Below are 21,912 nucleotides of genomic sequence, written 5' to 3'. Positions count from 1 at the left end.
TGTAGTAAGTGCTGGTGAATGATGTGCTCCAGAGACACTGGAGAAGAAATGAAGTCTGGGCAGGGTGGGCAGGAATAGGGGTGAAACTGGGAACCGTGCACCCACGGGAGGAGGAACAGAGTTAGCAAGGTTCTCCCACAGAGGAGATAAAAGGGGCACTAGATTTTGGCAGGCAGTAAGAAGGAACAGAAATTCAAACAAAGAGAAGAGCATGCTCAGGTGCAGCGTGAGCGGGAGGCTGTGTGGCCAGAATGTGATCATTACATAGAAGAGGGACAAAAGCCATCTTCAGTAATTACTAAGGAACATATACCTTTATCCAGTGTTCCAGGAGTTCTTAACAAACCCACATGCAGAGATCCATTATTAGAAGAAAGGATTAACATTCTTAGGAGAATATTTTATAAAGTTTACAAATGACTGACTTTGAAAGCAATTACTGCTTCAAGGTCATCCCTATAATAAGTTTTATTCACCTGAATTCAAAAATTCAGGTGAATAAAACTCAAGAAGTCTGTACTCCAGGAAGAGGCAAACACTGATTACCGGGACCCAGGGGCCTTTATAACAAGCAACATTGCGTTTAAATATGTAACCGCAGAAAACAAAGTAATGTGGATGAAAGCCTTCATAATAATCACAATCTACACCTGACCTGTATTTTAACATAAGGAATAAATTTCTTAAGAAGCAAATAAAGAAATAAATTAAAGATTTTAATTTGTAGAAAGACTATATACATGGAAAGGTCCTTGGATTTTTCTTGCTTCTTTTACAGTCATGTCAAATACCGTTATACTGTAAGCACTTGACCAACATTAATTTCTTGAATACTCCCACCAAACCTTGAGGCAGGGACCATTGCTTGACATTTGCAAAAAGCAAACAGCGCTGCAGTGGGCTGGGCATGCCCTGAGGACCTAAGGCACATCTGAGAGTCATGCTGAGGAACAGAGGTGTGGCAGCTGCTGCCGGCCATGATCACACCACCACAACACTTCTCAGCTCAAACCTCCTTTTTTAGGGAGTGATCACCACACTACAGCAGGCTGAGTAAGCAGCGAGGACAGAGAAGAAGGATAATGGTCTGCTACAGCACAATGGAAAGAGGGAAGAAAAGAGATTTAAAACTCTTTCCAAAGCTAACACAAGAGAAGTAAGTTACTGATTCTAAAAGATAAACACAGGCCCATGGTGCCAACTTCACAAGCTATGTTTTAACTACATCAGTGAATGGGGTAGAGCCTAAAGTCCTCGGCTGGTTGTCCTAGAACTGTCGCATGGGTCCTATATGTCCAACAGGTAGCGGGGTCCCAGGCCATGAGGCCCTGGATGCCGGGCTGCTCCCCCATCACCTCCAAGCCCCACTTCTGGAGAGAGCTGCTGGTGCTGTTGTTAAACGGGCCCTGTCCTCCAAGAGAGTTAAGAAAGGCTAAGACTGTTGCAGAGTCAGGCCCCTGACTCCAAGCAGGGGGTAATAAGCCTCAGAACTGGAGGAATATCAGCCTAGGCTGCCCAGATGCTAGATTCTGAGAAACGCAGATCCCCATGACTTTCTGACTTCTGAGCAGGCTTGTGGTAGGACTTTTGAATCAAGGATTGTCACAGACAAGAGTTGCATCATAAGAAGAACTGAGGGGAATGATTCCCCAAACTCACTTCCTTGAAATTAGCAACTGAGCAGGATGCCCAAGAAATTGCTGCCATACACGTGGGTCTGGGTAAGTTCTCAATACAGTTTCACCATGAAATCCCAGGACTGTTTTTCCTGAAATAAAGGTGAAATGATGGCTGTGACTATCTTTTGTTAACACACACTCACACTGAGAAACAATGAAAAGGCTTTCTGTGATATTTTGAATAAATTCATTGTTTTGAAAATGACTTGTGAATTATTTTTTCCAAATACTACCTCCCCTACTCCCCACCCTGAACCCTCAAGAAAGCAACTCTAAGTTCCTCCCCTAGGTAAGTACAATTTCCCTTTTTGTGAAGCTTCCCATTTGCTCCTGTTTCCTCTGCTCCTCACATGCAAACTCATTCAGAGTCATGGACTATCAGCTCTCTCAAGATGTCCCAGTCCAACCACATAGTCTCTGACAAAGAAAGTCAAAGCCCAGGGAAGTTCAATGCCTTGATCGGGCCACTAGCCTATCACCTGCAGAGCTGAGAAAAGTTAACATTACTGAATCTTGACCCCCAATTTCCTGTATTCATGGTAAACTTTGTCCATTTCAATAACAGCAATAGTCTATGTGGAAAAATAACAACAGTCTATACCCACAGCAATACTTAACACCCAACAAATTTAAAGCTTGGGAAAATTTACTAGATTTTTTAAGATTTTATTCATTTTATTTGTCAGAGAGAGAGAGAGAGAGAGAGAGAGCGAGCGTGTACGCACACACAAACAGGAGGAGCAGCACGCAGAAGGAGAAGCAGGTCCCTGCCAAGCAGGGAGTCCGATGTGGGACTCAATCCCAGGACCCTGGGATCATGACCTGAGCTGAAGGCAGATGCCCAACCAACTGAACCACCCAGGCGTCCCAAAATTTACTAGATTCTTAAGACAACAAAGCAGTTCCACTGAAGACTAAGAGGTTGAGTTTCATTTTTGAAAAAAAAAAAAAAAGTATTAAATAACTATGGTAATAACGAAATGAAAAAAAAATGCCAAAAAGCAGAAAATTACAAGGTAAGGAGAAGTTAAAAATATATTTTTGTTTTGGGGTGCCTGGGTGGCTCAGTGGGTTAAGGCCTCTGCCTTCGGCTCGGGTCATGATCCCGGGGCCCTGGGATGGAGCCCCGCATCTGGCTCTCTGCTCAGTAGGGAGCCTGTTCCGCCCCCCCACCCCCGCCTCTCTCTGCCTACTTGTGATCTGTCTGTCAAATAAATAAAATCTCAAAAAAAAACCCCATATATATATATATTTTTTTTTTGTTTGTTTTAGTTCTACCTTTTATGACAAGCAGTTACATAAACATATGGAAGTAATGGAAAGGAAGGAATTTTTATAAATGTCTTCTTAATAATCACAACCTACCCCTGACATGTATCTAACACACTTTTTCCTTAAGAGGTAAAATAAATAAATCAATTTATTTTAATCCAAAGAAAGATTAAGCACATGGAAAGATCTTGAGCCTTTTTTGCTTCTCTTATTGCTAATCTATGTTGATCATCGCTATTTGAATTTTTCAGAAGCAGAACTGTGAGGGGTGACTAACCCAATCACCATTCTCAATCTGTCACTTCCTTTATTGAAGAAGTATTACATCCACTGTCCTTAGTCTCCTAGGTAGCTGGGGATGCCTGTGGAACTCACTCTGGCCAATAAGACACACACAAAAGGAAGTGTGCAGGAGCACATCTGGGAAAGCTTCTAATTCTTTATAAAAGGGACATTATTCTTTTGGGTGATAATGCAGAGGCTTCGCCTGAGGTCGCAGCTGTCATCTTTCTATTAAAAGGCAACAAGGTTTATCTGAGGCGCGATTATTGCTAATTAAAAGGCAACAAGCAAGAGGACTGAAAGCCAATTTACCAATGATGGCAAAATGGAAGCAAAAAAAGGACTCTGAGTCCAGACTGGCTTCATTAATCAGCTGGAACAAAAGTGATCTCCCTTCTCTAGACTTGTCAAAAAACTTTTCAAACCTGTTTAAGCCACTGTTAGGTAGTCTGTCACAGATGCAGGTAAAAGCATTCCTAAGAAATCCTCCCAAAGCTAGTTCGCACTGCTTAGTCTGACCACTCACAGTTACCTGGACTTGGCCTCTCCTCCCAGTGTACCTGTCCTTTCCTGTCCCTAACAGTTTCCCATCTCTGGATCTTCCTAGCACATCCCCAAGCCCTAAAAATGTGGGTGCAAAATCAACCTCCTTTACTCGTTACCTTGCAATGCATTACCTTCGCAAGTCTGGAGGTAAGCTCTGTACTTGCACACTGCCGAAGTGCCTGGAGTACTCAAAACTGGTACTCAAAACTGACTGAGAAAAATAAAAAAATAAGTGAGTAAGTGATGTGTAGCCCTCCAAATTGGTGTTTGAGTGTATTAGGGAATTTTAAAGACTACTTTGGCAAGCATTTCCTTCCTATTTCCTGCAGTTTGGGATTCACACAGATGACAAAATTAGCTCTTGACAAGGGTATTGTTCCCACGGGGTGCAGGATAAATTGTTCCCATGGGGTCAAAATGCAGCAAAAACATCAACATGACTGCCATGTCGGGGCAGATGGCAAAAATGGGCCTCAACGAGAACAGGTATCGCATGAGGCTTGGAGGGAAATGGAATGCTAACTCATTAAAAGTGCCTGTGATGTAAATAAATATTTAAATAGCTTGGATGTAAATGGACAAGTCAAATCAGGCTAGGGGCCAGTGAGCACTTACCAGGAATTTTCTAAGAAACTGGTGATCCTGTCCTGAGTTCACAAAGTTTCTAAACTGTTGTTGTCTGACCTAATCATATGTTCCAAGTCATGTGCCTGCTGAGACCAGGCTCTAGAGGGCCTGACAGAAAATGTCAGGGTGATAGGCTGTGCTCTCTTTTGACCATCAGCGAATCCTTCATGAAACACACACAGTTTACTCTAAGACAGCATGGTTACAAAGACAGAGGGAAGACAAGAGTTCTCCCCCAAAATGCCTGTGGTCAACAACCCAAGAAGGCAGAGAGTCAGAAAAGCACATCCATTGCTGGGTTAGAAAAGTCAAATTTAGCAGCAAGTGAAGCAGGAAAATTAAAAGTCCAACATTAGATCAAAGTTGGACATGGGGGAGCCATGGGAACCAGACCCCTCCCAGTCATCCCTTGCTGTACAGGGATGCCTCAGATGACAACTACCCCTCTTGTGAGGAGACACCCTCTGGAATGCAACCTGGAGACAAGAAACCTTTCCAAATTTCTCTTGTTCTCCTAGAATAGGGCATTCCCCAAACTGCTGAGGTGATGACTATAAAATATTTTAAAACATTTATAAAGGGCTCACCCCATAATTAACATACAGATGAAAAAACCAAGGCAAATGGAAAGAAGTGAACAGCTCAAGGCCTTGCAGCTAATAAATGGTGGAGTGGAGGTGCAAATCTGGGCAGAATGGCTTTAGAGTTCATGCCCTTGACCACTGCACTATCCTGTGTCTCTGTTTAGACTGCAGAGAAAGTGTAGTTCAGAATCCTCCGCTGTACAAAGAAAACAATATAGCCCCCACACAGATCACACACAGTGAGTAACAGATCCAGGAAGAGAACCCAAGGGGGATGTGGGTGCAGGCAGAAAGGGATTTGTGATGGAAAAAAAGAAATGCCCCCCCAAGGTCAAAAAAACACTCCAAAATTTTATCCCTTCACATCAGAATGAGAAGTTCAAATATGAAAAAAGTGGCAGAGGAAATACTATTATTTTCTCCAAATAACAGTATTTCCTCTAAATAATGGTATTTCCTCTGGCACTATTAGTACTGGAAATACTATTTTGAATATATAAGCAATTTACCTGTTTTGAATGCCAAGTATGTGTTTTACCACTGAGAAAATTACACAAAAATTCTAGAATTTTTTTTACATTAAAAGATACTCTGTCGACCACTCTCTTGACCTGAAAGTATAAACACTAATTATGTGTTTTATAGCATGTGCAACCTTTGTAGAAGCAAAGTGCTCTTTAATCGTCAAGTTTCTCCTGCTGAAAAGACTACATGAAAATATCATAGCATTTACCAAAAAACAAGAAAAAAAAAAAAGAATACAGTGTTTTACATTAGAAGTATGCTATTCTACATCAGGGAAAGGTATTAATATATTAGGTATTATCAATCAGACAGCAAATTTACTGACATGAACATAGCCCCCCAACTCTTGTAATAAAAGCCTGGTGAAACCCTACTCACCACATAAAGGTCTGGGAGACACCAGGAGGAACTCACCCTGTTAGGAGATATTTACACCTGTAATTAAACTGAAATCGAACTCTGCTCTCCTCTACATTTCACTTAGTCTGAGACAGTAAGAAGAAATCGCTCTAAACTGAAAAATGCGACACCTTTCTGTACATTTTAAGCAATAAAGCTTCTGAAGTGTTGTTCTAAGAGAATAAATTAAATTTCCCTAGACAGGCCCAAAGCAAAAGCCTCTGTAATAGGAAACAGGATTAGAAATTGTTACAATTATGCATGAGCACTGTTAATTCAACTTTTCTGACGTTATACCTCTTAAATACAAACAAATAAAACCAAAGCTTTATGACTAAAAGCTTCCTCTTGTACAAGCAATGCACTCTGATAATTTTGCATTTTTTTCTTTGGAAAAAAAAAAAAATTCCTAATTGACAGCAACCTACTTCATCCCTGCTGAGTAGAGAGCCCGATGCGGCTCGATCCCAGGACCCTGAGATCATGACCTGGGCTGAAGGCAGGGGCTTAACCCACTGAGCCATCAAGGTGCCCCAGTTTTTTTTTTTTAAAGATTTTTTTTATTTGACAGACAGCAATCACAAGTAGGCAGAGAGGCAGACAGAGAGAGAGGAGGAAGCAGGCTCCCCACTGAGCAGAGAGCCCAATGCGGAGCTCAATCCTAGAACCCTGGGATCATGACCCGAGCCAATGGTAGAGGCTTCAACCCACTGAGCCACCCAGGCGCCCAATACAGCATGATTTAAAAAACAGTTTGGTTTATACTGATGTCTTTTTTTTTTTTTTTAAAGATTTTATTTATTTATTTACTTGACAGGTAGAGATCACAAGAAAGCAGAGAGGCAGGCAGAGAGACAGAGAGAGGGAAGCAGGCTCCCCACTGAGCAGAGAGCCCCATGTGGGGCTCGATCCCAGGACCCTGAGATCATGACCCGAGCCGAAGGCAGTGGCTTAACCCACTAAGCCACCCAGGTGCCCCGGTTTATACTGATGTCTTATCAAGACTTGCAGGCATTTTCCCTAGAAAAGAACACTCACAATAACAAACTTGAAATGCTCACAAGTTTCTGTGAAAAATCTACTAAGGAACTGCTTGGCATGTCAGTGTGGTCGGTACAGACAAGAGAAGGATGTGTGTATTGACCCAGCCTCTGACGAGCTCACCATCATGAGGGCTGTGGCTGCTGGTCATCATTTCTGCCACATGAGGGGTAATAAAAGGAGCCAGACACGCACCTCTTGCTTTGAAGAAATCCCCTGGGTGCGTCCACAGTTTGGCTGAGGACTGAAGGCAAATCTCTGTGCACTCTCCAGAGGAAAATGGGAATCCAAAACTGTCCAGACAGGTGAGAGAAAAACCTTCCCTCAAAGAGACCAGGTGGGTAAAAGCTGACTGTGGCTGGCACTGTCCTGTACAAAGATACAGGCCCCAGCCAACCTCCCTCCAATCCCTTCTGCAGTGTATCCTCACACTTCTCTACTTGGCTTATCACTGGAAAGAAAAAGTGAGCTCAGAAAATAAGTTAATGTGTTTAAGAAAGACGTAAGAATTAATAATCCTATTATTATTACTGGCAAGCAAAAGAAACATTACCCCCCATCCCTGGCCAAATTCTCAAATAAATTCCAACATAGAAAATCAAGGTGCTGCTGCACTGGGGGAGCAGTGGTGCTGAGAGCACTCCCACACTCCTCCATCTCACCAACCAGGTCTGGACTCTTCACTGGAACCAGAGCCTCCCTAGAGAAGCAGCCACACAATCATAACGAAGCACCGGTAATGATCCCGACCACAGGCAACCGTTGTCTCATGGCCAGGACTGCTCTCTCTCCAGTCCGTGTTTGCTCTCATCCCTCCCTACCTTAACACAGTACGCCCTAAAACTGCAGCAGGTAACCTGCCGTCAAGAACCCATGTGAAGCAACACTTCTCAAACTGTCACTCTATAGCTGCCTCCCTCCCCTCTACCACACAGATGGATTGTTGGAAGTAAAAGACCATGAGCCCGACCCACTGGGTCCTCACTCCTCAATGTCTCCCGCCCCTCTTGTTACCATAGAATACTCTGACTGAGCTAACCAGCAAAGTTCCTCTGACAGCCACTCCAACAGAAAGTAAGATTTTAAGGAACTGATCAAACTATTAAAATTTTATGTTACTATAAAAGTACAAAACCGTGTTCTGATACTGATTCTGATACTGATAATTCAGCCAAAGCTGAATTATTTCTTAATAATATTTCTTCCTTTCTAGCGAGAAATCTTGGAATTGCTCAGATGTACCAACTTCAGCAATGCAGAGGGAAGAGTGGCCTTCCTGCCCTATCTGACTGGTCTTGCCAGACTGAGACACAACCACGGGAAGTGTGCTTAGATCCAGTGCCGCTGTGGATACGGTGACCCTAGGATGTGAGGTTTTCTGTGGCAAAGATGCAATGAATCGTCTTTTTCTTTGAAAAGACTGTCATTTGTGTTTTTAAATAGGAGGGCTTTCTGAGAAATTAAAACCTTTAAAAGGGTTGAAATTAAATAATTTGTCATGCTGAATGGAAAATATACTGCTCCTAGTACAATGAAACTGATGAGAACTAAAGGAGTAGGTAGAGATTAATTCCTTGGAAAAACTGACCTGGCTGGCACACAAGTGGAAATATGGTAAGTTTAACACACAGCAAAGTTAAGAAACACTGGATCTTACTTACACTTAAAATACAAGTTTTAAAGCCTCTTCCTGGATAGGAATTCTTACTCCCAATATATTTAATTACATATGATCATATTATTTCCAATATTTTTTTTGAATTTTTTTTTAAAGATTTATTTATTTGACAGAGAGAGATCACAAGTAGACAGAGAGGCAGGCAGAGAGAGAGAGAGAGAGAGGGAAGCAGGCTCCCTGCTGAGCAGAGAGCCCAATGTGGGACTCGATCCCAGGACCCTGAGATCATGACCTGAGCCGAAGGCAGCGGTTTAACCCACTGAGCCACCCAGGCGCCCTTTTGAATTTTTTAAAAATATTTTATTTATTTATTTGACAGAGACAGAGATCACAAGTGGGCAGAAAGGCAGGCAGAGAGAGAGAGGAAACAGGCTCCCTGCTGAGCAGAGAGCCCGACGCAGGGCTCAATCCCAGGACCCTGAGATCAAGACCCGAGCCGAAGACAGAGGCTTTAACCGATGAGCCACCCAGGCGCCCCTATTTCCAATATTTTAAAAACTCAACTCAAGCTGTTGACAATTTACTTTCATATAATTAACATGTTAACGTAACTTTCAAAATAATGTCTGGTAATAGAAAAAAAAATAGTACCTTTTCCAATTCTCTTGGTATTCGCATACAAGTGTATACTCTTTCTCTTCTTTCTGTATACTTGGCCTCATTATGTTCAAGGAAGTACCCTCTTGTTAGTTCAGCACTGAGGAACCTCAACAATGAAAGCTCTACAGGAAAAGAAAATGACACAAAACAAAAAGAACAGTATTTATCAAGAAACTTACACGCTAGCTGGGGCTGTAGATAACACATACATAAAACAAAAAGAGAATAAAACAAAGCAATCTATAATTCTGTGCCGAGCACTAAACAGCTACATGCAAATGTTATTGACAAAATTGCTACTCTGTGTGGTATAAAGGGAAAATGCCACAGGAATATAAAAGGAATGATTACCATGAGCCAGAATAGTTACAAAACTGTAGAAGAGCCCAGTCTTGGGTCTTATAGGTGATATAGGACCTGGACTGGTAGATATGAGGGAATAAAGATCAGGTATATATAAAATGGATAAATGTGTATGTCTGTACCTATATATATGATTCTACATATGCTAAAAGAGAGACAAGTCACCTGAACAGGCATTGCTCGGGTCCAAAAACCAACCTGGGTGAACTATACTGATATACTTCTTTCTTCAGCCTCAGAGATCCTGCATAAGTATCTAAATAATGACAGTTCCCTAGGTGAAGGCTTACCAACAGGATAATCATCATACTAAATCATACAAAGTAGAACCTCAACAAGATCTGAAAGACTTCCCTTTTCTTGGATTTATCCCCCTCTTTTCTCTGTTTCTCCAAAACAAATTCACCCAGAATCATCTTGTCTCAAATGAAAATAAGGCCAAAGGAGGTTGAGTACTTTCCCCTTGGCTATAACTGGAGTCTTAGGGATAAGAAGCTAAAGCTCCAACCCCTTCAAAAATGTCACACTTCCCTGAGAGCCCATCACCTAACTGACTTTTCTGGAGCCCTGATTCCCATTACCTTCCTATTTTTACTCCCCAGGAGGCCAAGCCCTCTTCCAGAAGTCAGGATACCAAAGGTCTCAATTTGTCCTCTGCTCTGCTGGCCCTTATAGTCCTTTTACTAAATACAGTGTTGGTGTTCCCTCCAAAAAATGACCAAGAGGGAAAGTGGACTTCATTTATGAGTACTGACTCATGGAGGGCATCTTAGGTGAGTGCCAGGATTTAAAGTCTGCAGGTATGGGGAAGAGTCTAGTGTCAGAACCACCTTTGAAAAGCCCTCAGGGAGACCTGGAAGGAGACTTACTACCTCCTGGTGGGCCTAAAACAGCTTACTTCCTCCAGCACTGAACAGATGGCTAGTTCTCTGAGCATCAGGCCAAATGGTCTACTCATGTAGAGAGGTTATATTACACAAAAAAACACACACATGCGTGCATACATTTCTTTAAATTCCAGATTTGTCATCTCTCTGGAGAGTTAGTGATACCATAAGAGTTATCTAGGGATTGAAACAGACAGAGAGAAAAGCAGACTTCCACCCACTCCAGCCTCATGCTGGGCAGGCTGAATTATCAAATGCACTGAAAGCATCATGCTCTCGGTACATTTATAGTTGAAGCCATGGACACCAGAGGTAAACTGTATTGTTTACATATTAATAGATATTCTGATTAGAAGGCCTCAGTATCACCAAATCCATACAGAGTACAATTTTTGATTGGGAAATTTCTAATATATTGTAGTTGACTAGATCCAGAACATGATCCGCTGTATGAAGGGGAGAAAAAGAAAGCCTTCTGAGCTGCAAACAAGAAGAGCCAAACCAATGAAAGACAAAAATCATACTCTTGGGGCACCTGGGTGGCTCAGTTGGTTGTGTCTGACGTCGGGTCAGGTCATGATCTCGGGGTCCTGGGATGGAGTTCCACACAGAGCTCCCTGCTCAGCACGAAGTCCACTTGTCCCTCTTCCTCCCCCTCTGCCCATGTCCCTGCTTGTGTTCTCTCTTTCGCAAATAAATAAATTTTTAAAAAAAATGTATATATATATATATATACAGACACTCTTACTCAGTTTAGTCTTCTAATTAGAAAGCAAAGGGTGTGTGTGTGTGTGTGTGTGTGTTTAAGATTTTGTTTATTTACACGAGCCAGAGCATGAGTGCGTGAGCACAGAGGCAAAGAGAGAAGCAGACTCCCCGCTGAGCAGGCAGGCCGGTATGGGGCTCCATCCCAGGACCCTGGGATCATGACCAGAGTCAAAGGCAGAAGCTTAACTGACTGAGCCACATGGGTACCCCAGAAAGCAAAGGAAGTTCTGATTAGTTGATATATATATATATATATATATATTTATTTATTTATTTATTTTATATACATAAAATAAATATCAATCCTTTCATGTAAAAATTAAGAAGTAGCAGGTGCCTCTGAGGGCAGGAGAGACTTCTTACTTACATGCTCACACTAATTTTCACTGACTGACTTACACTACTTCTCACCGACACCAGCGAGCCCCAAAGGTCACTTCACCATGATTCCTGTTCCACCCTCCATCACAGGCGCTCCTCTCTCTAACTGCCTGACTTGTCAGACCTGGGTGTCTTTGGCAACTCCTCCAACTCCACTGGACCTGTAAGTGTTTGCCGGTTTGGTGTTCCAGTCACTGTGTCCTAACAAGGCACCAGTTACAGTGAAACCCCAGCCATCCTTGAAAGCTGTTGTTTGCTGGTGTGTCCTCTTCTCTTTTTCCTATTCTCCTTGAACAGTCTAAGGTTAAAGCCATCATCTGAACCCTGAAGTTACCATATCTGATCCCGGGAACCTGGACCTATATTTCCAGCTGCCTCCTGGGCAACTCCACCTGGCCCCCTACCCCTACCTTGAATTGGCAAATGGAGCTCAGGATCTTCACCTACAATCTACCCTCTGCAGCCCTGACTTTAGCTTGTGCACCACCAGTGACAGAGCTCTATATTAGAAGCTTGGGGCTACCCTCTTCCTCTCACGAAGCCCCACTGCCTTGTCATCTGCGACATTTATTCACTTACCCCTTCTCTATATGTTACCCTAGTTTGGTCCTTCTCATCCCCCTCTAGTTCCCACCTAAGCTTCCTGACTCATGCCCTTTCTTCCAGTCTTTCCTCCCTTTAGTCCTAACCCTGCTAGGCAGCCAGAACCAACATGCTCACGGACCAGCTGCGGGCCCCCTTCAATGCTCTCTACCACCTGCAGGCCAGGCCCTACACCTTCCTGGTGGTGACACCAGATCCCTTACAACTTGGCCCCTGGCTATGTTTTCAGTCATGCCTCACACCTGCCTCCGCTGAATCTTTAGGTCACAATTCTCTAGTTACACTACTTTACATTTCTTGCAAACAGGACAGTTGGTTGACACGGTTCTTTGGCCCAAGAATTTCCTTCCAGTTTCCCTTAGGAGACCACACACAGGCGCCTGCTCTGTGAAGCCATCCCAAGGTCTTTCGGACAGAAGGCAGCCTCTCCCCAACCCGGTTGGCATAGTGTCTGCTGTTCTGGCACTTCTACCCACCACACTTTTTTGGGCCTGGTTTTGTCCTTTACTTTGCATCCTCAGGGTACGGCACGTCATATGTGTTCAACAAACGCTTGCTAAAAGACTATATGCATCAGAGAAGGAGGAAAAAGTCACAGAGAGGAGAGCGGCAGAGAGAACAAAAACAGGATCAGAAATCAGAAGTGGCAAAAGCAGAGAGAACATCAGATTCTTGAGAAAACAGCCTGTGACTGAGACTGGGAGTGAGTAGCAAAAGACTGACAAACTATGGCGCCTCAATGGACGCAGCTCCCCCTGAAGATAAGGAGCCTCTAGGCTGTGTGCATGTCTAAGTGACTGTAAAGGGTCACGCAACAGGTATCTGAACGTCCACACTAAAAGCACAGGGTTGGGGGGGGTGCCATGCTGACAGGCACAGCCAGTGAGTGCCCTGGGGTATGGGACAAGGATGCCGGCGTTATCCACAGTAAGGGCAGGGAGGAAGCTGGGCAGCCTGCTAGTATGTCAACTGTGTTAAGGAAATACAGAAACAGGTTTTTATAGAATTTTAAACTTAAAGCAGCAAATTAAATCAAAAGATTGAGACAGCTATACCCTGTTTATTTAGAAAATTATCCTTCACAGTGGCATCTTCCCTGATGACGCAGTTGACTGAGTTTTACCATAATAAGAGTTTTGTTATGATCCATCAGAAAAGCAGGGATTAGTAATCAGAAGAATGGGGTTCTGGCATCCTCTCTACCACACATGAGTCCTGTGATCCTGCTCAAGTCATAGATCTCAGTTTCACGGGAGAGAAAATGGAGGCTTGGAGCAGTTTTAAAAAGTTGCCCAGGGTCCACGAAGGATGGCCAAGGGAGAGGATTTGTATGAAAGCACAGGACAACTGCAAAGCAGGACACAAGGTCTTAATTCCTTACTAGTAATTTCAGAGGTTCTGAGGTACTAACTCTACTTTGGGGGTTCCCTAGTGTTTACTGATGTTGCTTCTGCAATTCTGTTTTCAAAAATAAACAGTAATGTGGCAAATAAGTATAATCAACAAACTAACCTAATAACTAATTTTCTGTAAACAAGTCATATAATACAAACCTACAAAAGTTTCTTAACTATAATACAAATATAGAACGTGGTATGTGAGGATTCCACTTCTAGAAATGCAAGAATTTTAGTTATAAACACCCATTTAAATTCCGCGATGGAAAATTTAGAAGTATGCACTTAAAAAATCAAAATGATAAAGACATGTTTTTTGTGCACAGCTCTCATAACTATGAGGCATATTCTACTGTTAGGTCTACTTTGCAGATGAAAAAACCAAGGGACAGAGAGGCTAAGGAAGTTGCCAAGGTCACACAGGAAGAAAGCAGTAGAGCCATGATTCAAAATCAAGCAGTCTATCCTCAAGGCACTGGATCTGGCACTGGATTATTTTTTCAATTAAATCCAAGTTAGTTAACATACATTGTATTATTAGTCTCAGGGCCAGAATTCAGTGATTCACCAGTTGCATATAAAACCCAGTGCTCATTACATCACTTGTCCGCCTTACTGCCCCATCACCCAGTTACCCATCCTCCCACCCACCTCCCCTCCAGCAACCCTGTTTGTTTCCTAGAGTTAAGAGTCTCTTATGGTTTGCTTCTCTCTTGTGTTTATCTTGTTTTATTTTTCCTTCCCTTCCCCTGTGTTCACCTGTTTGTTTCTTAAGTTCCACATATGAGTGAAATCATATGGTATTTGTCTACCTCTGATTTATTTCAATTAGCATAATACCCTCTTAGTTTCATCTACATCATGGCAAATGGCAGGATTTTGCCCTTTTTGGTGGCTGAGCAATATTCCATCTCTCTCTCTCACATACACACACACCCCTCTTTATCTATTCACCTGTCAATGGACATCTGGGCTCCTTCCATACTTTGGCTACTGTGGACACTGCTGCTATCAACACTGGGGTGCACGTGGCACTAGATTATTTTGCCTATGATTGTCTCAACTGCTTTTGTAAACAGGTCACTATGTACTTTCTAGAAAACTAGGATCACCACCCCCCATCCTCCTCTTTCTCTGTGTTTCACATATAGCACCCTGGGTTTACTTCTATGAAGTTAACATTGTTAACTGGTTGGCTCCCATACCAGCTCATGAGCTGTTTGAAAGCAGGCACCACAAATCCTGATCTTCACAATGTCCAGCCCCCAGTGAGGCCTGAATCTGAAAGAAGTGCCTGCATACAATTAACACCATACTGATGGGCTAGGGAATGGGTTTTTTTTAAAGATACATTAAAGCAATATTTACAAAAGAACCAAGCTTCAGGGGACAAAGTATTTTGAAAACTTTATCTTACCTTCTCCCCACTCCTGTAAAACTGGCCCTGCTTAAAGGATTAGGATACTTCCACTTTATTCCAAGAGGCAACTTAAAAAGGTCTTGCACATAGTAGCTCATAAAATTCTCACAACAATTCTGAGAGCTAAAGAAAGCAGATAATGGTGTTCATGTTTTACAAATGAAGAAACTGAGGATGGGGAGGTTAAGACACTTGTCCAAAGTCACTGAAAGGTCAAGATGCAAATTGGGAACAGAATCTGGATCTCTGACCTCCAAGTCCAGAGTTCTTTCTCCCCTACACCATAATTAGTATGCATCTACCCAACAATCACACAAGAGGAGATAACCTAGCCCTAATCTGACTTCAGCAGACCAGAAAGAACCCTTTGACTCAGACTAAAGGTGAAGGGGCTTATATTGCCCTGCAGCCTGAGCTAGTAAGTTAGCCTTGCTGCTCTGTCGGCTGCTCCCACCTTCCCTAGCCATAGATACACTTTGTAGAATGCTACTTAATCTTCTGTTCCAAAGTATAGCTGTGGTTCACTCTTTTTGTTCTTGTTGTTTTAGACATTGTTCTCTAACATTCTACAGGTTTGTCTGAACTTACTTGTCCTGTGATATTTGGGTACAGCTGCCTGGCTAATTACCTAAGAAGGATATATTGTTCTTTTACCTGTGGCTGCCACCCCTCAAGCATTCTGCTAAGTCCACTTCAACTTCTTCCATACTGTGGTGGCATTTTTTTCCTTCTTTGTAAAAGTGGCTCTCACTTGTTATGCCAAACATCTGTCCTTATATTTTAAAAGCAAACTATTTTCCAAATAAAATAATCCAAATGTTTATTTTCCAAACACTGACTTAACTTTTCAGATGTCAACCAATTTTAGCTCATTTATCTAGTTCTTACCAAGAAGAAATGTCAGCATGTCTTTTAAAAATACTTATAACACAAATAAGTGCTTCTACATTAGAAGAACTAAGTTTTGCTACTTGTGAATATTTCCCATAAGGAAAATAATACCAATCATACATCCAAATCAGTTCCTCCAGAGTTTTTTTTTTTTTTTTTAAAGATTTTATTTATTTATTTGACAGGCAGGCAGAGGGCCGGCAGAGAGAAAGGAGAAAGCAGGCTCCCCTTGGAGCAGAGAGCCCGATGTGGGGCTCGATCCCAGGACCCTGAGGATCATGACCAGAGCCAAAGGCAGAGGCTTTAACCCACTGAGCCACCCAGGCGCCCCTCCTCCAGAGTATTTTTAATCAATATTCATCTTTTACTGCAGAAATGCTCTGTGTTCAGTATCTTAAATTGAGAAAAGTACAGTATAAATTGCTTCCTTCTCATCCCTAAAAGGGGATTATGTTTAATTATCTTCTGGGATAGCTTGGTTTAGAAATAAGAAGCCAGGATATAAACGTATTAATTAAAAGTAATGAGTAACTATAAATATGTTTAAATGTTAAGTAATATGTCTAAATATATCTTTCTTAAGATAGCACTGATCATTAAAAAATTGGAAAGTAATACTGGTTAACTGTTAGGAAAATATTATAAAACATGTAAATCTCCAGTCTTAAATAATGTAAAATGGTAATAAACTTTACTAACATTATGTAAAAATATGTAAGTTTGTTACACAAACACAGAGGTACATCTCTGTAGAAGGCAAATTAGAAATCAATACAACAGTGATTCTATCCTCCTAAGTCAAATAATGGTAAAGGTACCACTTAAGGTTTTAACACCCTCAAAATGCTTCTAAATAGTCTCATGTAGGTAGGTATAATATTCACGGATTTATACATTTATAGATGGAAAACAGGGACACGAGGAGTAGCGACTCTTTCAAAGGTCGCAGGGTTACAGGGTTAAGGATTAAAAATGGGATCAGAATGTCAATAATCTGACAGTCAATGCTATAGCCTTTCCAAAGACCTGTTTCACCCAAGCATTCTTCAAACTGGGCAACAAAAGAGCAGCAAGGGATGAAATTTTGGAGGGTAAACTAGGATGAAGTTAAACATTTTAAAAAGCCAGAATACTGCCTGGTCAAAGACCAAAATGAATAATTCACCGCTTGTTTAAGTTACATGTACTAGTTAAATAAAGCAAGTGAGAGTTTTAAGAGCAGAGTAATAGTGTGTCAAAGAAAAGGTGGTTTTACCTTACCTATCTCAGGGTTGTGGTTACTCCATGTAACTTCCCAGTCAATTTTACAGTTGTTACTTCCCATTGTAAGTGAGAAATTAATTGACTAAAGTATAATTTCAGAACAGCAGCCTTTAATCATCCATAGGATAAGTTTGGGGCCACAGGGCTAACCAGGTAACATATTCTATGGAGGATAAGGACCAATTAAATGAAAAAGTATTCTAATAAAAATAAATTAATTGTACTAAGAACTTAAAATTTCAATTACACAAAAAATAGGGTGTAGACAATATGGACAGTTAAAACCTTTGTCCCGCTCGAAGTCTTTTGTGGGAACTATAAAAAGGAGCTCAGTTGGCTTTTTGGGGTTTAGGCTTTCCTCCTGCCTCTGCTCATTCCCTCACAGAGGTAAAGCAAGATGTCTAAAATGGGTAAAGAAAGAGAAAAGCAGCAAAAGAGATGGATAACAAGTGTAAGCTCTAGAAGTGGAGAGTCACGTTTTAAACAAAAGGAAAAGCACAGGCCCCACAGCACCGATGAAATCAGACACAATACTGTTCACCCACAACCTCACTTTAAGCTCTTTTGTTTCACAAGCAACACCTATCCCTATGCATATTCCAACACCTACATATAGGTATTGTTTTATCCTCACTGGTAGGTACAATGCTTATTTTACACCAATTCTTCTACTGTTAAGTCTTCAAGGGTACTAGAGTCAACTTAGGTACTCAGATACTGAACCATTTAGTAGTGGAGTCACAACAGAGCCAAAGGAATTAGGCAAGTGGTCGAAGCAAGCACAGAGTCCAAGAGCAATTTAACAACCAAACCAAGCCAAGAACAGATTGCCTAATTCTCAGTTCAAAGTTGACCTGCTAGATGTAGATTCCTAAATGGGAACACAGTTATAGAGGAACTCTCCCCCTTAGAAATTTTACAGATAAGTAAAGTGGGGAACGAGTACAAAACTATGGTAATACATACTTGTGACCTGAGCTTACGTTAAAAAGGACAATAGAAGTTGGTAGTATTTTTTTTTTAAAGATTTTATTTATTTATTTGAGAGAGAGAAAGAAAGAGTGAGAGAGAGAGAGCATGAGAGGGGAGAAGGTCAGAGGGAGAAGCAAACTCCCCGTGGAGCTGGGAGCCCGATGCGGGACTTGATCCTGGGACTCCGGGATCATGACCTGAGCCAAAAGCAGTTGCTTAACCAACTGAGCCACTCAGGCACCCTATTTTTTTTTTTTTTTTAAGATTTTATGGTAGTATTTTTAAAAGTAGTAACAAAAAAAGATAGAAGAGATGGATCTGTAGTTCTGCACTCTACCCAAAGTCCAAGAACACTGACCACATAAGGCAACAGTGGAATATACAATGAACGCTCTGAGGAAGAGAACAGGTATGATGAGTGGTGTATCCAGTTCGCACCATGTTAAGGTGTAAGTACTAGTACCACAGTTTCAACCCACCGCCAGGCTACATGTAAGTCAAAGTCAGAGTTTAGAGAAGCAAGTGATTTAAAGAGTTTGAAATGAGAAACAAAACGAAAGCTTAGGGCGCCTGGGTGGCTCAGTGGGTTAAGCCGCTGCCTTCGGCTCAGGTCATGATCTCAGGGTCCTGGGATGGAGTCCCGCATCGGGCTTTCTGCTCAGCGGGGAGCCTGCTTCCCTCTCTCTCTCTCTGCCTGCCTCTCTGCCTACTTGTGATTTCTCTCTGTCAAATAAATAAATAAAATCTTTAAAAAAAAAACAAAAAACAAAAAACGAAAGCTTACACTTGATGTAGATACATGTACATGGTATACGTAATGGCTCATACACAAATGAATATTTATATGTATCTTCTAAACATATAAATGGACAAAAATAAGTATAAAACAAAAATATTAACCTCAAATACTATGTTTTGAATTATTTTACTTAGATGGGGAAGGTGTGGAGAAGCACCTGGTTTGTATATTCATTCATGGAATCCTAGTTTGTCGGGACAGGCCAACAAACATCTATAAGACCCCTAAATTCCTCAGGAGAAAGGATAACAGGACTTTTGAACTAACTGATGTTTAGGTCACCAAGATGCTAAGATTATGACTTTCAAAGGGAAAAACAAAGGTTGCCCTAAACTGGAGAGGAGGACTAAAGTATCAGAGGCGGCACGAGAATTTAAAAAAATGTACAGGTATGTATGGTGATGATGGTAGCCACACTTTGGTGAGCATAGCATAACCTAGAGATGTTGAATCACTCTGCTTTACACCTGAAACTAATGCAACACTGTGTGTCAACTACATACACAAAGAATTTTTTTAATGGACAATTAATACCTTAAGTGTAAGCACATAGCCTTGGAAGACACTTGATTCAGGGAGAAATGCTTCCCACATGACACTAGGTGGTGCCACTCAAAGGCCCTCCTGCCCAGGCCAGCCCCTAGGGACCAGTTTTCTAAACTCTGCTCTAGGGAGGAGGAAAAGGTTACAGAGCAGTATAAAGGGGAAATGCTAGAACAGCAAGGTGAAGCACAGTCGCTTAGCAGCTTGTGTGTTTAAGAATGGCTGAAAGAGTTCTAATCTCCAACCAATGTGGCATCAGAGTTAGAGGGTGGATACCAGCAGGGGCAAGAGCTATGTGACTACCAGAGCAGACACACCTGGGGCCCACATGGTACAACACTGGCTGGTAACCCCAGCTGAAATATTCCTGGGATTCTTACCTAAGTCTTGATACCCAAGAGCTGCCACGGTCATCTCTCCTCACATAAGACTGATGGAATCAGGGAAACAATGAGAGCCACCCCAACAACTAAAGCTAGAAGTGTCTCCCGGATACAAACTTTCTGCAACTAGGATAAAAGTCCAACTTCCAACAGCTTAGGTAAACCACGCTCACAAACTCATGTTGATGAAGAACGCATGCATGGTGTGAAGTCTGAGGAGGTCCATGGTACCAGATACTCAGACCCATCTCGGGAAGGGCCGGGCAAGGGGTGCTGGGGTTATTCCAAAATCCTAACATTTGTGCTCATCAAAAGGCTCCTGACTACTTCATTTTCTGTGATGCAAACAACAACCAAAAAGGCTTTTATAATATCAGCTTTCCTGAAACTCAGAAATATTTTAAAGCCATTGTAATGAAACCTGGCCACCCTTGTTTCCATTTGCATCAGAGTGTCTTTAAGGTTGAAGTCTAAGTCAGTAAACAGTCGGCTGAGAGATTTAATACTGTCTTACTTAGATCCTGCCAGTTAAGAAAGTAAATACTCTTGAAAGCAAGTATTTAACTGACAAGTAAACCAAAGAGAGTTGAGCATTTTTAAGTGGTTAACTGAAACAGACTGAACAAGGCACAGTCTGTACTTAATTTTTCAAAGATACAGACCTCTTCAAAATCTAACCTGTGCCTATTTCTGAGAATTAGCAAGTCACAGGATCTCACAGGATCAACCTTCTGGTGTTTAGGTACTCCTACATTTTCAATATTCAAGTTCAATCAATGATACTGTAAGCCTTAGGAGTTAACATTCATTTGCAGGAACTGCAGAAAATAACAGCTAATGGAGCCCCTACTGCCCACCAGAAGCAATTTTGAGGGAAGAAATTTAATGGAGTTATAGCTCAGCTGCTGTTTAAAACAAAATTACATAAAAATGTAAATGTGGTCACTATACTCAATGAAACATGTATCTCAAAATCTTTTTAAGCCTAATATACAACTACAGGACGAATACAAATGCAACTTAAATTTTAAAAAGGGGATCCCACATGTAAAAAAAATAATGTTCTACCAACATGCTTAAAATTGGTCGTTGTGAGTAGGATTCACAAAGGCATCTTTTCCTATACAACCGTTATTTATTTATTTATTTATTTATTTGCTTTTCTTTTTTAAGAGGCTTACGTTTCCGCTTAGGAAAAGTTCACAGGTAATGTTTCGAAGTGATGTTTCTACGTGTTTCTGTTCTGGGCAAAGTACTGAACTTCACGGTCATTAGCACATTGATAGCTGCGGCTGAGGAACACATATTTGGAGGGCAAGTTAACAGGTTTCTATGGCTCAAGTTCGCTTAAAATACACAATGAAAAAGTCACCTTGGCACAAAAGTAATTAAGAAATCAGCCTTGAGCTTCTCAGTCTGGGGCTCCCTGCGACGTAGGAGGTGCTCGCCAACGATACCGGGCGTGAGCAGAGCGCGGGGGTCTTTCTGAAGGACCTTTCAAGAGCGGTCAGCCGACCCGGGACGAACTTCCCGGACCGCCGCGCGGTCCCTCCGACACACCTGGCCCGGCGTGTGCCGCGGGGACCCCGGTGCCGCGCGCCGACCCCGCCCGACGAGCTGTCAGCGGCTGCCGAGCCATGGAGCTCCAGGAGCCGCGGCGGCTCGCGCACCCACAGCCCGGGTGGCCCCGGAGGCAGCTGCGGCCGCGGGGCAGAGGCACGGGATCGCACGACGCTCCCCACCGCCCTCGGCGCCCTCTGCGCGGCCTAGCGCCGCCCGCCCGCTCGCCTCACCTGCGCGGCTGCGGCGCCGCTCCCGCCGCCGGTCGCTCTCATAAAAGCCCAGCGTCTCCGTGTGCTGAGGCGCCGGCGGGGGCCCGTGGCCGCCGCCGCCGCCTCCCGGCTGCTCCGCCTCACCGCGGCCGTCCCGCTCCGGGCCGTCCGCGCCGCCGCCGCCACCGCTGCCTTCTCCCGGGGCGGCCGTATCGCCGACGCCCGCCATGTTCCGAG

The 21,912-nt window shown here is 42.6% G+C and overlaps 1 protein-coding gene across 1 annotated transcript in view; it reads right to left on the bottom strand.

Moving 5' to 3' along the window:
• Positions 1-21,904, bottom strand: part of TAPT1 (transmembrane anterior posterior transformation 1) — a 58,507-nt gene extending 36,603 nt beyond the window's left edge. Inside the window, exons 1-2 of the mRNA XM_044226068.1 lie at positions 21,697-21,904; positions 9,225-9,355 (exon numbers count right to left, since the gene is read on the bottom strand). Coding sequence (XP_044082003.1) covers positions 9,225-9,355; positions 21,697-21,904 — 339 coding nt within the window. The remainder of the gene's footprint in view (positions 1-9,224; positions 9,356-21,696) is intronic.
• Positions 21,905-21,912: the final 8 nt, after the last annotated feature.

The sequence above is a fragment of the Neovison vison genome, chromosome 11 (assembly GCF_020171115.1).
Source record: "Neovison vison isolate M4711 chromosome 11, ASM_NN_V1, whole genome shotgun sequence".
Classification (NCBI taxonomy): Eukaryota; Metazoa; Chordata; class Mammalia; order Carnivora; family Mustelidae; genus Neogale; species Neogale vison.
This window is presented reverse-complemented; position numbering and strand designations above follow the sequence as displayed.